At 47.8% G+C, this 15660-nt stretch overlaps 1 protein-coding gene across 4 annotated transcripts in view; it reads right to left on the bottom strand.

Annotated features, from left to right (window-relative positions):
- The window catches only part of DIP2C (disco interacting protein 2 homolog C), a 359412-nt gene extending 345573 nt beyond the window's left edge, over window positions 1-13839 (bottom strand). For 3 of the 4 annotated variants that reach the window (XM_082617847.1, XM_082617848.1, XM_082617849.1), the window contains exon 1: window positions 13604-13838. In XM_082617847.1, the coding sequence (XP_082473973.1) occupies window positions 13604-13688 (85 nt within the window). In that variant the 5' untranslated portion in view covers window positions 13689-13838. Of the gene's footprint in view, window positions 1-13603 lie in introns of all 4 variants that reach the window. The other variant, XM_082617846.1, reaches the window with a different exon arrangement.
- Window positions 13840-15660: the final 1821 nt, after the last annotated feature.

The following is a 15660-nucleotide window of genomic DNA, read 5'->3' as shown; positions in this document are numbered from 1 at the left end:
ACTGCACATGGCCTCGAAGTAGATCCTTCTCAATTATTTGTCTATCGATACTGAGCTTCCCACTGGCTTCCATCCTATCTCCTGGATTATAAAAACAGCTGTCACCACTCCCATAGTTCCCAAGAGACCCTCGCTCAATAAATTGCAAATGAAATAAATGCTTAAGGAACAGAACAATTCAAAAGTTCTCATGTGGCAAAAACAACCCCTAACTTTGGAATCAAATGTGACTGAACCAGTTGGATATACATGTGTATGTTTGCACCTACACACACACACACACATGCACGCACACACACTCTTCCACCTAAATACACACCAGCAAGGGGGTGGGGCATGTCAGCCACTTAAAAGTCCACTATATTTAGTATTAAATAGTGAACAACAAATAATATGGCAAAGCTATTCCATCTAAATCCCCAGAGAGTATTTTTATTGTAAAGTAATTTATCCTCTTAAAATAAGCAAATATCTCTTTTAGGAACTATAGACACTCTAAGTAAAACACAGAAAACAGTATAAGCACAGCTTGCAAAGTATGACAAAAGCCAGATGCTTTTTTCAAAAAGGTCATCCAACATCCAAACCGAACACACCCTAATTTTCAGCTGCTGTTCAGATGAAAGCATCTTTGTTGTCCACTTGTGAGTGATAATAATACTGTAATCAGTTTTACATTTCATACCCACCTCAATGTGAGGTGCTTCCAAACAAAGGCCAGAATCCTCAGGGCCACCACAGGAGCAAAAACAATCCACACTCAAATGACAGGGAAACTATTTATGTGGCAACATGTGATTTCTTATTTATAGAGCTCTGTTAATTATTTTGCATATAAGCAGTGTTGAACTAGGCCTGCAGAGCTTGAGTACACGTGGGCTGGGTGGAGTAATTGGTGGGGCAGAGAAAGGTCAGCCAAACCCCACAAAAAACAATTAAAATTTCCACAGACAGTCCACAAAACAGGTGATATTTAGGCAACTGAAAGTTCATTTAGAGGTGTAGAGGTGTCTTGCTCAAAAAAAAAAGTCCTTTCCACAGGTTATCAAAAAGTCACAGCAGTCAGGACCCCACCACACACACACATCCACCATATAGTGAGGGTCTGTGGGTGAAAGACAACAAAATAGAAGAAGGATGAAGGGAGAAGAAAGGAAAGAACGTGAGTGAAAGGGATGACCAGTAGGGACTCAGAATTGAGAACAACGTGAAAAACGGGAATTAAATATACGACTGTATGGTTATCATCTCAGAGAAACCAAGAGTTAGTCTAAGTTACAAGTAACAATGTCATCACTCCGAGCCTACAGCCCATCTTCTGGATCGGATCCATATTATGAAAAAATAGTTAATTCACAATGCAGTGAAATGATTCAGCCATAGATAACCAAATTAATTATAATCCACTAAAAGTCAAATTGTATCATTTTTAAAGATTGGGCTATTATGCAGATAACGGGCAGCTTTTAGGTTTAAAACAAGCTGGAAATGACCTTGTTTCCCTTAATTCTATCAGCATGGGCCCAGCTAGGCCAAGACTGATGGCTTTCACAGCTAATAGAACAGGTGCGATCATAAATACATGAAAATGATCTGGAGACAGAATAATCCATGTTCTCTGTTTAAGCTAGTCGTGGGATTTCCGAGAAAGACATGGCAAATACACAGTACACAAAACCATCTTTGTTCTGGGATTGATTTATTTAATATAACACAGAACGTATTCAGGGCTTCCTGATACTAGAATATCTACCTTTATTAATGAGGAGCTACCGGTTTTCTGACCAAGTTGTCAGTGTCCAAAAGCACTATTCAAACAGTCCATCTTATAGCAAAAAGGCATGATACATGCACACACATACAAGTACCATCTTGGACACACCTGTATTCAAATTTCTGGTGCAAATGGAAATAATCAGGGAACGGGGAGGGTGTAAACTAGTGAGAATAAAGATGGATGCTCTAGAAAATTCCTGAGACAATATCCCAGGGTGACCACGTCACACAAAAATCTTATCCACTTTATACATGGTCATTCCTGCCGACATTTACCTGGATTAAGATTTTTGTATTTACATAAAAGAAAGGAGACATAGATTTGTCCTAACAAGATCCTCTAATCACTAGATTATTTTCACAATTATGCGTAATCACTAAATAGCTTCCACTCAAGGAACAAAAAATAAAATAACAAAAGAAAGCCACAATCCCAACAACTTAATTAAGCATATTATAGTTATGAAAATAAAGGCTCTTTTTTGAGACCATAGGTTCCTAAAATATCCTTCATGGAACTCTGTACCAGTAATGGCTGGTAATTAAGTTAATTGTTACATCAGGTGAAAAAACACATCATTAAGCTATGCGAAAGTAAATACGTAAAAAAGAAAAGTCACCACACATACCATGAAACTTGGTATCTCTTTCAACATTCCATTTCTGACTTGGATTCCTAACTCACTACATGAGGGTGGTGTCCTGTCGGGAGCTGGAAGGGAGGAGGCTGGTGCCAGGAGAGCGTCCGGGGCAAACTGGCCGACTCGCACTCACCACTCAGGCACGGGACCTCAGGCAAGCTCACTAACGTGCTTCCCTTTTTGTAAGACAACTGTCCTTCAAAAAAGGTAATCTGGGCTTCCCTGGTGGCGCAGTGGTTGAGAGTCCGCCTGCTGATGCAGGGGAAGCGGGTTCGTACCCCGGTCCGGGAAGATCCCACATGCCGCGGAGCGGCCTGGCCCGTGAGCCATGGCCGCTGAGCCTGCGCGCCCGGAGCCTGTGCTCAGCAACGGGAGAGGCCACAACAGTGAGAGGCCCGTGTAATGCAAAAAAAAAAAAAAAAAGGTAATCTATGTAAGACACCTAACACAGTGCTTAGCACATGTGAACAATCAGTGAGTGGTGGCCTGAGACATGTAAGCATCCTCCCCCATAAACAGAGATAACAGACTTTGTTCACGCCAAAAAAGACATCAATTTGCAACGTCTGATTTAAAAATCCGAGTTATGCACTGTCCACCCCTACTGACAAGACTCCGGTTCTCTGGGGACCAGAGATGAGGGTGGATCACATGCATTAGATGTGGCCTGCATCCCTGCAAGGCCTGGAGAAGGTCAGACAGGCACTCCACTTGGAATAAAAGCACTCTACATAAAAGACCTAAGATTGATTGCCTTGTAAGTGATTGGTGGCGGCTTAAACATGATCGCCATCATCCTGGTTAGTAATAGGAAGCTTTGAGAGAGGTCACTCTTGCAGAGACACTGAAGAGGTTATTCCTGGAACCTCATGTAGAATATTTTTCCCAGAAACAACATAAGAACTAACAGCATCGTCTCTTGACCAGAACGATTAAGATTTCAGATAAGCCATACCATATCCAGCCTCCTGATTCTAAAGGATGCTGTTCCAGGGCTTCCCTGGTGGCGCAGTGGTTAAGAATCCGCCTGCCAAAGCAGGGGACATGGGTTTGAGCCCTGGTCTGGGAAGATTCCCACATGCCGCGGGGCAACTAAGCCCGTGCGCCACAACTGCTAAGCCTGCACTCTAGAGCCCGCGAGCCACAACTACTGAGCTCGCACACCTAGGGCTCATGCTCCCCAACAAGAGAAGCCACCGCAATGAGAAGCCCGCGCACCGTGACGAAGAGCAGCCCCCACTCACCACAACTAGAGAAAGCCCGCGCGCAGCAACGAAGACCCAACTCAGCCAAAAAAAAAAAATTTTTTTTAATAAATAAAGGATGTTCATCTTCCATGAGAAACAAAAAAATTTCAAACATACAGCAAACAGAGTTGTACAGCGAACACCCATATATTCATCCCCTAGATGACAGATTCGATCTTAAATGCAAAGTTTAGGGGCAGCCAGCTAAGAAAACGTGCAGCATAAGCCTCCACCCGTTACAACCACATGCAAGGGAAATTCGTCCGATTTCCTCACTGACTTGGAACAGGCTGCTGGGGAGGGCGCTGCCCACTGCCCACACTCCTGAGAGCACCCAGGACTCCACAGAGCTCCCGCTGCTGATCTCACAGGAAAAGACGGGATCCCCATCATGCTTCAAAAGAAAGCAGCTCGGGCTTCCCTGGTGGCGCAGTGGTTGAGAGTCCGCCTGCCGATGCAGAGGACGCAGGTCCGTGCCCCGGTCCGGGAAGATCCCACATGCTGCGGAGCGGCTGGGCCCGTGAGCCATGGCCGCTGAGCCTGCGCGTCTGGAGCCTTTGCTCCGCAACGGGAGAGGCCACAACAGTGAGAGGCCCGCGTACCACAAAAAAAAAAAAAAGAAAGCAGCTCGGTGGTTCAGTTCACTCGTGATGGTGAAAATGTGTCGGGAAGCCAAGATTCTAGGCTCGTGATGAGTTTCTGATCATTTGAAGTCTCCTCATCTATACAGAGAAGCTAATGACATTTCCCTAGAAAATATTTTCAAAGGACTAAAAAAGGTCAATATGAAAGCAGATAAAAGCTATAAGGCACCGTGAGATGGATAAGCTTTATTTCATATCTTTGTTTCAAGGAATGCTAGTGTTCTAAATACTGCTCCCCACCCCACATCATCTTTCAAGAATTAGTGATAGGGATCAAACCTGCCCTACGACCACAATGACACAGTCAGCCTGTGAGCTTTCCATCTGTGGTAGGCACCCCCATCACCCGAGGAATGGCAGCTCATCCAAGGAACCTCTGCCCACATTCCTTCCCCAAGGCTTTGCTCCTCTGTATCCACGGGAGACAGAATATTGTACAACACTTTCAGAAAGCCTGTTTTACTTAGACACTTTCCATAAAGGGCAGATTTCATCCAGAATCCTATTTGTGTCAAATTCAACATGTCATGAAGGAAACAGCAAAATCAAGGCTACTTTCTTCCCCATGTCCCAGGCCAGATGTTCCTAATAACAGGAAAGAAATTCTAAAATACCAACAGCCATTAGAAAATCCTTTACTGGTATGATAGCTAAATAATAATTCGCCACCATCTAAAACAGGGAGGCAGAATTCTACTTCCTTTTCATATTAATGTATGTACAAGTAACAGAAATTCTCAAAGTCTGAACTCTGATATCAACAGCAAAATAACCCCAAGCGCTATTTCTCATTTGGCCCAGGTCAATGTTGTGCTTCGTGGGGGGAAGCCTAGCCCCACAATTTGCAATAAGACTATATTCACTTGAGATAAAAGCAAAATGAAACAACAAAACCCACCCAAACACCAAGTCTCAGGTTGACAGAATTTCCCTACAGGACAGGCACTGCAACAGTAACTTGTAAGCATGAGGTACATTATAATGTACCTTAGTAACATTACTAACAAAGTTTCCACCTTGGCAAGTTGATACACTATTTCCTTGGGTTTAAGTAGGTGTTGTTTTTTTTTTAAGATTTTTTTTGATGTGGACCATTTTTAAAGTCTTTATTGAATTTGTTACAACATTGTTTCTGTTTATGTTTTCGTTTTTTGGCCGCAAGGCATGTGGGATCTTAGCTCCCTGACCAGGGATTGAACCCGCACCCCCTGCGTTGGAAGGCTAAGTCTTAACCACTGGACCGCCAGGGAAGTCCCTAAATAGGTGTATTTTAATGACTTAAGTTTAATGGAATTGCACCCTTGCTTAAAGAGCTCCTTAAACACTACTTTATATTACTAAATCTCAACAGCCTTCAAGCATCCATCACGTTCATCAAAACAAGAAAAAACAAAAGACGTTTCGAAGCCCAATGATGCTCACTTAAGCTATCCTGAAGTACAGCTCCACCTTAGTACTTGGTGTTACTCTTAAGTTGTTTTCACACATAACTGAAGCCATAACTTCTGTGATACCATTAAATTCACAGCGGGGGCGGGGGGGGTGCTTCAAACTATCTCTGGTTTTTATTTTAAAAGAAGCAGCTTATGAAAGTCGATAAGAAAAAGATCCCACTCACTCACAAACCCACATGGCACTCAACCGACATAACTGCCAGGGTGATCGTAAAGGATAAAAGCCCAGGACCTGTTACAGGTGTTGGGAGGGGGGGCACAGAGCCCCGGGTCCACTGCCATGGTGAGCCCTGGCTCTGACCTGGCCTCTCAGAGCTGCCCAGGCTCACGCAATCCTACCTGTGTGGCCTGTTGGGTAGCATCCACGTGCACTTGTCTCGGGACAGGACACGGGGGCATGACGAGAGGGGTGCCAGTTCAGTCCCTCTCCACACACACTGAGGGCAGGGGGACACACACCTCCAGGAGGACAATTCCCACAGTCACAGCGGTGGAGCTCTGTATTTTGTCCTGGGGGCATTGTGGTGAGGGGACTGCAGGAGATGGTCAAGCCCTTCCTCCACGAAGCACTGGAACGACTCTGATTGGAGGTCCACACATGGTCCTGAGATTCGATGATTACAGCCTAATAGGACGTCCTTCCCGGACACACCTGGACTTGAATCTAACCTAGGACACCTTTCCCCAATTATTCTCTTGAAAAGTAAAGGGGCTGAAAAAAGGGATTCCAGGAATATTGACACAAAGAGTCCACCAGAAAGGAAGTTTTATCTTTAAAAAAAAAAAAAGAGGCATTGCAGCTCTGAAGCTATCCTAGCACAGGGTAAGTGCCCAGGTAGCATCTATTAAGAGGTGCACCCTCCAAGCACAGGAAAGTGAAAGTGCTTTCCCGTACCCGGGCCTATGCCTCCTCTCCACTGCTTTTCTCCGAAGGCCACTGTAACTCAAATCACCTGGATAAAGTGGGAGGCGGGAGGGCAGGGAACTCTGTCCCACGGACAGCACCTCAGAGGGAAACTGCAGGGCTGGATATTTATGGAGCAGATACTGTGACTCTGCCTTGCTGATCCCCACTACTATCCCAAAGGCAGAGTTCTTAACCCTATCTGACAGCCGAGGACACCAAAACTGGGAGAGCCTGGTGGTTTATCCGGGGTGATGCCACAACTGCAGAGCCCTGGACAGGCCCTCCCAACGTAGGAAAATCCATAGAAAGACTTCTCAGTGGACACTCGCATGAGAATTCTCAAGATCTTCACATAAATCTCCAAACAGGATTTAGAAAAAGACCCAAAGAGGTTCAAGAAGCAAAGAAGAAGGTCACACACAAGTTAAGCATGGATTTTTGTGCTTTCAGTGCCCACTGCACCAAATCCAGCCCCTCAGACCGATGGCTCCAGAGTGAGCCTGTCCTTCCTAAAGCATCTGGCCAACTCCAGATTTCACCCGTTCCTGTCCCCTGACGACATCAGGCTCTGCGACTCCTCTTATCCTTCTGTGAAGGTTTATAAGCTATATTTTGTCAGGTATCGTGACAGTGACATAACTGGATGTGCTCTATTTGCAATAAAGCATGTAATCTCCATTTATACTACTGTATTCATAAAGACCCAGAATCTCCTGGTAAGGTTAATTAGTAACACAGTTTACATTTCTGTTTTCATTTCAGGTAAGCTGGCCAGGAAGCGCCTCCTTAGAGAGCTAGTCAGCTAGACCGACGCCACCTGCATCTTCACAAGGACATGACTCTGGGCTTGGCCAGGAAGGGGACAGGGCTCGATGTGGAGGTCTGTGTTCTTCCCGAGAGTGAAGCGGTCCAGACATGTGGCTCTGCCAACTCGAGGGAGTGGCAGGAACAAAGCCACGAAGGCGGATTAAGACCTGCCGCACGGAAACTGAGATGTGTGGGCCTCTCCCCACTAAAGCTTAACATGTTTTATAAACTCCTGACACATGGCAAGCTGCACTGGTAAGACACATGGTCAGAACACGAGAGACTCACTTTTCTGGTTTTAATTAGACACTCAGGACCGAGTGTCCAGCAGGGAACTGCCTTCCTCCTTGGCCAGAGCCTCAGACCTGAGGCTGGTGGGTGTGAAGCAGCCCACATTGAAGAGGGGACATATTTACATATGAGTTTTTTAACTTCATAATTTTAAAATGTTAGCGTATTCCTCTAATTAAAAAAATAGAAGAATATGTGACTTGACTAACCAGATAATTCAGTAAAAAAAAAAAAAATTAATTGTGCATAATTGCGGACAAGTATCTAAGGAATTGCTCTCGCTGGTGCCAAGAGAACTAGTTTGGATCTGGCCCGCAGTCTTCAATCTTTTCATGAGGACACAGAAACACTTTCCAACTTAATAAGCAAAAAAAAAAAAAAAAAAAAAAAAGATTTAAAACCGGCAGCCCAGAAGAAAAAGATCTATTTAAGCCACTATCAATCACAGAATCTCTCAGTCCTCACTATCTTCGGTCATTTCTTCCCGGATTTTTCATACCTATGGCACAAAGCATTTGGTAAAGAACCACCTCAATTTGTGATTCTCAGCACAGAGAGCACCTTTCATTCTCCACGATATTCAACAGCAACAAAACTAAAGAGCAACCTCCCCAGTCCCCCACCCCACAAAAGAAGGCTGCTTGTTGTCATGTTGACTTTTACACTCAATATCTTAGCCTTTATTTGTCTTAAGGGCTTATGAACATTAACACCCTGTTGGGTCCTGAAGAAGGTGCCATATACGTACCAACCTGACTCGTATGTTCTTACCCCCGCCAGCTGGGATTCTCAATTAGATTCTCCCCTTTGAGAGCGCTATTTATTATCAAGAACAAATGGATGCAACTGCTTCTTCTGAGACGTGACGAGGTTTTGACCCTCTCAGCAGAACAGAGCACTGGCAATGCTAGTAGGTAACGCTCGTAGGGCACACAAACAGGTCATGAAAGAAGGAAAATGAACACGGGCAACCTTGGAAGTAGAGGCATGCAGACGGAGAGACCAGAGAACAGGAACAGTAAACAGTGGCCAGAGCCCATCGCATCCCCTGAGGTGCCTTCCATGTACCAGGATAAACAGTGATGTGCGAAACCAAGCCAATAACTGCAGGTGAGCATCTGCTTTTAGTAAGGTACCTGAGTAATTATCAGAATCTTAATATGACTAGGATTTGAACTGGTGAGTCAGTCTATATACATGACATCAAAATGAAGATTATCCAATACATTCTCTTTGCAATTCAGAAGAATGCTACAACTCATCCCATAAATCACTGCTTTAAAAAAAAAAAATCAGCTCTAAAAAAAGAGACAACCCATTTGAAAAAGGCTGGGAGGAGGAAGGCAAAAAGTGACTCATATCATCCAACAGCTTGTAGCCTCTAAACCATAACAAGAATATAAAGCCAGTGGGCCCAGAATGAAACAAAATAGAGTCGTTGTTACAGCTGTGACCTCACAACATTCAGCTCTAAGCATGACTACAGCACCACAAAGATCTTTTGAGCATTGGGATCAACCTTACACATCAGTGCCTTTAATTTCCTGGCTAAATTTGACATCTATATTTATTCATCAAGAAAAGAACATTCAAATTTAACTATTTTCGTAACTCTGAAGAACTCTTAAAATTCAGGTCCACACATTTCACATCCCACACATATCAATGCTGCCATTTTGTACATATTTTTAATTCAGATAACAATCTTTTAGATTTATCAAGCCAAGTAGTCCATTTCTTTCACCACAATACGTACAGCTACTGGGGGCAGCTTTGAGACGATGTGACAGAGTGAACAGGTTTTGTTAACAATGGTGAGGTCTGATCCCCGGTGGAGCGGCTCAGCTATTATTCCCTGAATCTGCTGACCCCTTCCCTCCTCCCCTCCCAATGACAACAAATTATCAACAAGACTCTAGAAGAAAGCATTTTTTCACACATTTGCTTTCCAGAGTCCACTATTTCCTTTCAATGAGAACATCTGGGCTGCATTAGAGACAGCAGGTCTCTCCCTGACCCTGGAAGGTGGTCCCAGGCTTCAGTTTGGGTGGCCACCTCTGCAGCCACAGGGACCTCCAAGAAAAGCACAGGGGCTGATGGGGACAGAACTCACGTTCTAGAGCTAAGCGTATCTGCTATATTGTGCTGGCAGCCCTGAAAATGCCACACACCCCCAAATCTACAAACCTTCCAACTGGCCATCTCTTTAAGATTTTACTCTGGTGACAGGATTATGCCAGCTGCATGTGAATTGCTCATCTGCAATTTAAAAAATTACTGGTTCCTTGATCAACACAAAGAACTGATAGCATGCACCTCCTTCCTTGAGTAGTTTCACACTTACCAGAAAATGTTAAGTGGGACTCGATTACAGAACATAACTAATAGTTGCAGTAATTATGTACCTTACAAACTGAGTAACTCCCATAAGCAAGAGTTAGGAAGTTAGTAAGCACACTCACAATTTAAAAGGCACAAAGTAGAAAGCTAACAGACTTCTCTTTTGCAAACATCAAACAGTTTTCACAGGCTACATCACAAGGCAATTTCCCAAAGTCCTACCAAAATAAGAATTCAACCGCTCCTGAAACAGTGGGACGATATCGTCTACAGCTGCAAGTCCAGGGTGTGTACAGCCCAGGACACAAGCCGTCAGTTAACACAGAAACTTACTGCTGAAGTTCAATCAACAACTGATTTTTTTTTTAATAAGACATGAGTCTGTCTTTATTGAGAAATTTTGTTTCCTCTCTGCTTTGCCAGTGTTTCCATTTAAAGTTTTTCCTTAAGCCAAATAATGTCTATTTACATATTAATGAAACTACCTGGGGGCCCTCTGAAAGCCAAACAGAAAAATGCATGATTCCAAAAGGCAAGAATGAAGGGAAGGGAAGAAAAAAATGATTTAGGGAAAAGTGTGTGAAGAAAAGAGCCACCGCTACCCCACCTGGCACCCAGCAACCAGCCAGCTCACTGGCTTCCTCTCCATTTCACATTGAGTCCCAAGAATTCACCAGACCGACAACCCCTGGCTCCACACCAAAGACTTTACCCAGACCTGTGGATTGGAGGCCATTACTGCCCATAGGAGGGACAGCCACCACATCTCCCCACAGAAATCTCCTGTTCTTTGCTGGCACCAGTTCTGCAGGGAGAGCAGCCCAGTTTTCCCCCAAGAGGGAAGCATTGGGTAGCAACAGACAGTGGAAAGAAAAGAGGAGGCAACCAGCAGGGCAGGAAAGTGAAAATCTGACTTCTGCAGCCAAGAAGTCAATCTGCAACCTTCTACCAAACAGTGACCCATAAAATAAAATAACCTAAGTGTCTGTAGCAGCACCAGCAGACAGTGCAAACCAAAACTGGACCAGCGTCTACTAATCTAGATAAGATATACAACCATTAACAGCTGGCAGGCCATATAGGAACTTTGAAAGAAGAGTCTACTCTTTTTTCAACCTACATTATGTGCTTAAAATGGAATTGTTTTCCCATGCTCCTTTGTAGGAACTGAGCACTGGAACATCCACACGTTTCCACAGTATGTTCTGATATTTTAATAAAACGATGAAGACTAATTTAAAGAATTCTCTCCACATGAATCCTGATTGAAGATAAAATATGAAAGCAATATGCTTAAATAACTCGGCATTAAAAGCTGTTTTAACTTTTCACTTTGAAAGTGGCTATGTTGGGGGATTTTAAGTTCTAAAATGTAAAGAGGCACAGATTTCTGATCCCTCCATTCTTTGGTTGATATTAAGCAATACTGGAAAACAAGTTGATTCATCTAATTTAAGACAGTAAAACTACTCTACATAGTCACAAGACACAAAATTCCAAATGACCTTAAAGAGAGACCCAATCGACTCAGCATGGACAAAGCAAGTCAAAGATGACACAGCTAAAGCGGGGAGAGGCGGGCTGAGGCTGGGTGGCCAAAGCAACAACCCTCTGACTCTTACTCTTGGGTGAGGCAGCCAGACCTAGCAGAGTTTAGAGAGAGAGAAAAACAATAATGTGATTCCCATATGCAAACACACACCCCTTTCTCTGCCCAGACACTCAATAAGAAACTCATTAAACTCTTTTTAAAAATCTGTAGGGACACGAATTCACAGAGAACTAGGCTGAGCACACCTTGGTCTAAAGTGGTTTGTCATACCCTGGTCAACAGGGACACATTCTAGGAGTGACTGATGGTGACAGGTGAGTGCAATCTAGCAGGTGAGTGTCCACATCCACAAGCAGCCCCTCCCACCAGGGGCCACGCACTGTCCCAGATGTGCAGAAGCAAATGTGAGCCCATCCCAGACTGACGGGAGAGGTGGAGGTGAGTTCAGACGGCTTCGCGCTTTGCCAACACAGGTAGGGTACTGACACTTAACATCAGTATAATACAGACATAGCAGAAGTGCTTGTCTGGAGAGAATGCATGAATGATACGGTGTTGTAAATAACACAACTGTGGTGCACAGCTACGGGGGCCTGTAAAGTGAGGGAGAAAAACCCATGTGAACGTTGACAAAATCAAAGAACTTGGGCAAATATTTCCCAATGGGCACTTCATCCCTCCAAGCAATCTGTCCACACTGCACACCTTATCCACCAGTGTAGACCTAAGTACTGTTCGCCCAGCTGGGAATTGCACTGAGGTACCATCAACACCCTCATCATCTCCAACCCTTCAGAACAGTGTCTGTTGAGCAGAGTCCAGGAAACAGTCTCCTCCTATGGGACAGTTGAGCATTACAGAACCCTGAAGAACCCCAAATGTGAAACAGAAACATCTCCAGTCTGTGACATCGGAAAAGACACTTCACCCCAGGCCCCCACCTGTACCCCCTTCTTCGCCCTGAAAGTGTTAAAAAGGAAACCGTACGGTCAACACCAGCTTCTCCCTGCTGATGAAAACTGGCACGAATGAATTTACTTTCTGGCTGCCAGCCCCACAAAACCGTTACACACACACACATACAAGTTCACCACTATAACTGCTCCAAATATAAATTCGAGACAAGCCGGCCTATCCCCACCCCACAGTGTATTAGTGGCCTTCCCAGGGTGAGCTGGGTGAATTCTAAATCTATCTTAAACATTCAACATTTCGGAACTTCAGTGGTTTTTTTTTTTTAAGACATAGCAAAATCCGATCTGAAACTTATGACAGCTGAGCACATGATCCCACCATTAAGAGCAAATAAGAAACCGTATATAACACTCCATGAAATCACTGTGGCAAATCTGTCACAAATTCTAAGTATGGGACGATGGGAACGCGGCACAGACCCTGGCCTGAGGGAGGAGGCTTTCCAATTTCACCCAACCTTCGCATCCCAGCGGACGGGAACAATAGTAGTACTATCCCGGTCCAGCCAGGATGCCTCGGACACCGGCGGTCAAACCTCAAGTCCAAAGACAAGTTTCGCATTAGAACGAGGCCCGCGGAGCCTCAGGCCGCGCAACGCGGAACCGCCCCCGGCCCGGCCGCGGTGGGCAGCGCTCGGACGCGCACCAAGGACACGGCCCCGTCCGCCAGGCCGCGCGCGAGGCCGCCCCGGCCCCGCGGCCCGTCCTGCGCCCCGGCTGCGCCCCGGGCCCCGCGGCCCCGTCCTGCGCCCCGGCTGCGCCCCGGGCCCCGCGGCCCCGTCCTGCGCCCCGGCTGCGCCCCCGGCCCCGCGGCCCCGTCCGGCTCCCCAGGGCCCCGGCGCCGGGGCCGCGGCCGACGACGCGGAGCCGCAGGGCGGGGGCCGCGCTCGCACCGCGCCGAGACCCCCGCCCGCCCGCCCGCGCCCCGGCCCCCGTGACAGCGCGGCCGGCTGAGCGCGGGGCCTGTTACCTTCCGACAGCTCCAGCTCCAGCTCGGCCAGCCGGGCCCGCACCTCCAGGGGCAGCGCCATGCCTTCCAGGCTGCGGTCCGCCATGCTCGCGACGCCCCCGCCCCAGCCGGCCTCCCTTTGTTCCAGGCCGCGGTCTCGCCGCTCCTCGCGCCCCGCGGACCCGCACCGAGCGGCGGCAGGCCGGGCGGCGGCGCAGCGCGCTCCTCCCCGGTGCCTCCTCCGCGCGGCCCCGGCACGAAGGCCTCGCGCCCGCGCCCGCGCCCCCGTCCCGCCCGGAGCGCGCCCGCCGCCACTCCACCGGGCGGCTCCGCGGCGCGCGCGTGACGGCGAAGAGCGCGCACGGGGCGGGGGCGGCGTGGACACGCGCTCCGGGGCTGGGCCGGGCGGGGACGCGCACCGGGGACGGAGGGCGGGCCGGCGCAGCGCGCGCTCCCGGGGGCGCGGGGCTCGCACACCGGCCCAGCGGGGCCTCCCCCACCCCGGCCCGGCCCTCGCCTACCCAGGCCTGAGGCAGAAAAATACCTGCTGGAGCCCCGGCCTCGGCGTTCCGGGTCTTTGCGGGATGAATTTTTTTTTTTTTTTTTAATAAATGCGTTGTGTGTTGGGGGCGGGAGGTGTAAAAGACAGCGTGGGCTGTGGAAAGAGGAGTAGGCTGGAAGTTCCTAATTCGCGTTGATGTAGGACCTGCCAGCCTGGCCCTGAGGCTACAATCAGTGCCTCTCCCTCGGCTCCGTCTCCCCACCGTGAAGGCGGCTAGAGGAGAGATGGGTCACCGAATCTCCACGTTCCCGCCCGACCACGCTCGCCCTGATACCTCAGCCCGGGGCTCCGTGTCCTCAGCAGGTCTTCCCGCGCCCTCGCCCGAGGGCCCTACGGCTCGTCCTCCGCGCTTCTCTCTTCCGCCCCCACCGCACCGGTGTCACCTCTGGGGGCATCACCAAACCTGGGCCTCCAGTCCTGACCGTTTGGGGAGGCTAACTCACCCCTCCGACTGTCCAACTGAATAACATCACCCAGATGCCCCCAAACCCCGAACTCCACAAAAAAGCCCCTCCTCCTGGCTTCTAATAACTTCCACCATTTTCTTAATGATCCAGGCTGGGAAGAGTCCTGGGAGTGTTTGTCTGTCTTCACGCACCCTCTGCTTCCCTGTCCCCTCAAGGCTCTCGCATGTCATTTTCACTCCGGACCCACTCCTCCCAGTTCAGCCCCTACCGCAGACCTCCTGGTGGCCCCACCACCACCATCTGCTTGACCCTGTGGCAGGAGGGGCTGAAGTTGGCTCCGGAAACACAGTGGCATTTATTCCCCTTTCAAAAATAGGCAATTTAATACTTCCTGCATTGTCTACTGAATACAAGTCCACCCTCTTAATGGGAGACTCCAGACCCTCCACCACTTGACCCCTATCTGCAGTCACACCATGCACCCCACACAAGCTGGTTCCTGAAGACCTAGTGGCCTTCACCCTGAGTGCCCCCCTTCTCTGCCCACACGCTCCCACAGCGTCCCTAACATCAACTCCAGAAAAATCTCTCCTCCCCCTTACTGTGCTCCCACTATCTTATCTACTTGTCTCTGCCCTTATCTCCTTGGCCTTTATCTTTCTCATTAGTCTGAGTGACAGCTCTGGGGACAAGGACCAAGCCTTCTTCCTCTCTGTTCTTCCCACTGATAGGACAACAGTGACCACTAGAGAGCTGTGGGTATTTCTTACATAGGTCTCACTGATCTAATACGGATCAATGATGAGCTTGAAACGGGTGAACCCCAAACGCCTCTGCTTTATGGTCTTGGACGTAAAGCCAGTGGACGTGGGGGGCCACATCGGTATGGCTCCACCACAGTCTCTCCCCCTTTCAGGATAAACAGACCACTGAGGCAGAGAGCCCTCAAGAGGATCTGGGGCTACAGGTGAAGGCCTTAGAGAAATAAAATGCAGCAGAACCAGGATTCAAACCCCAGTCTCCAAATCTCTGCGCTCGTTTCATTACAGCAAAGTGGACCTGCGCATTCCACACAACGAGTGTGTCAAGTCAGTCTAGGTCCAGATGGT

The sequence above is a fragment of the Mesoplodon mirus genome (genome assembly GCF_964341445.2).
Source record: "Mesoplodon mirus genome assembly, chromosome: 4".
Lineage (NCBI taxonomy): Eukaryota > Metazoa > Chordata > Mammalia > Artiodactyla > Ziphiidae > Mesoplodon > Mesoplodon mirus.
This window is presented reverse-complemented; position numbering and strand designations above follow the sequence as displayed.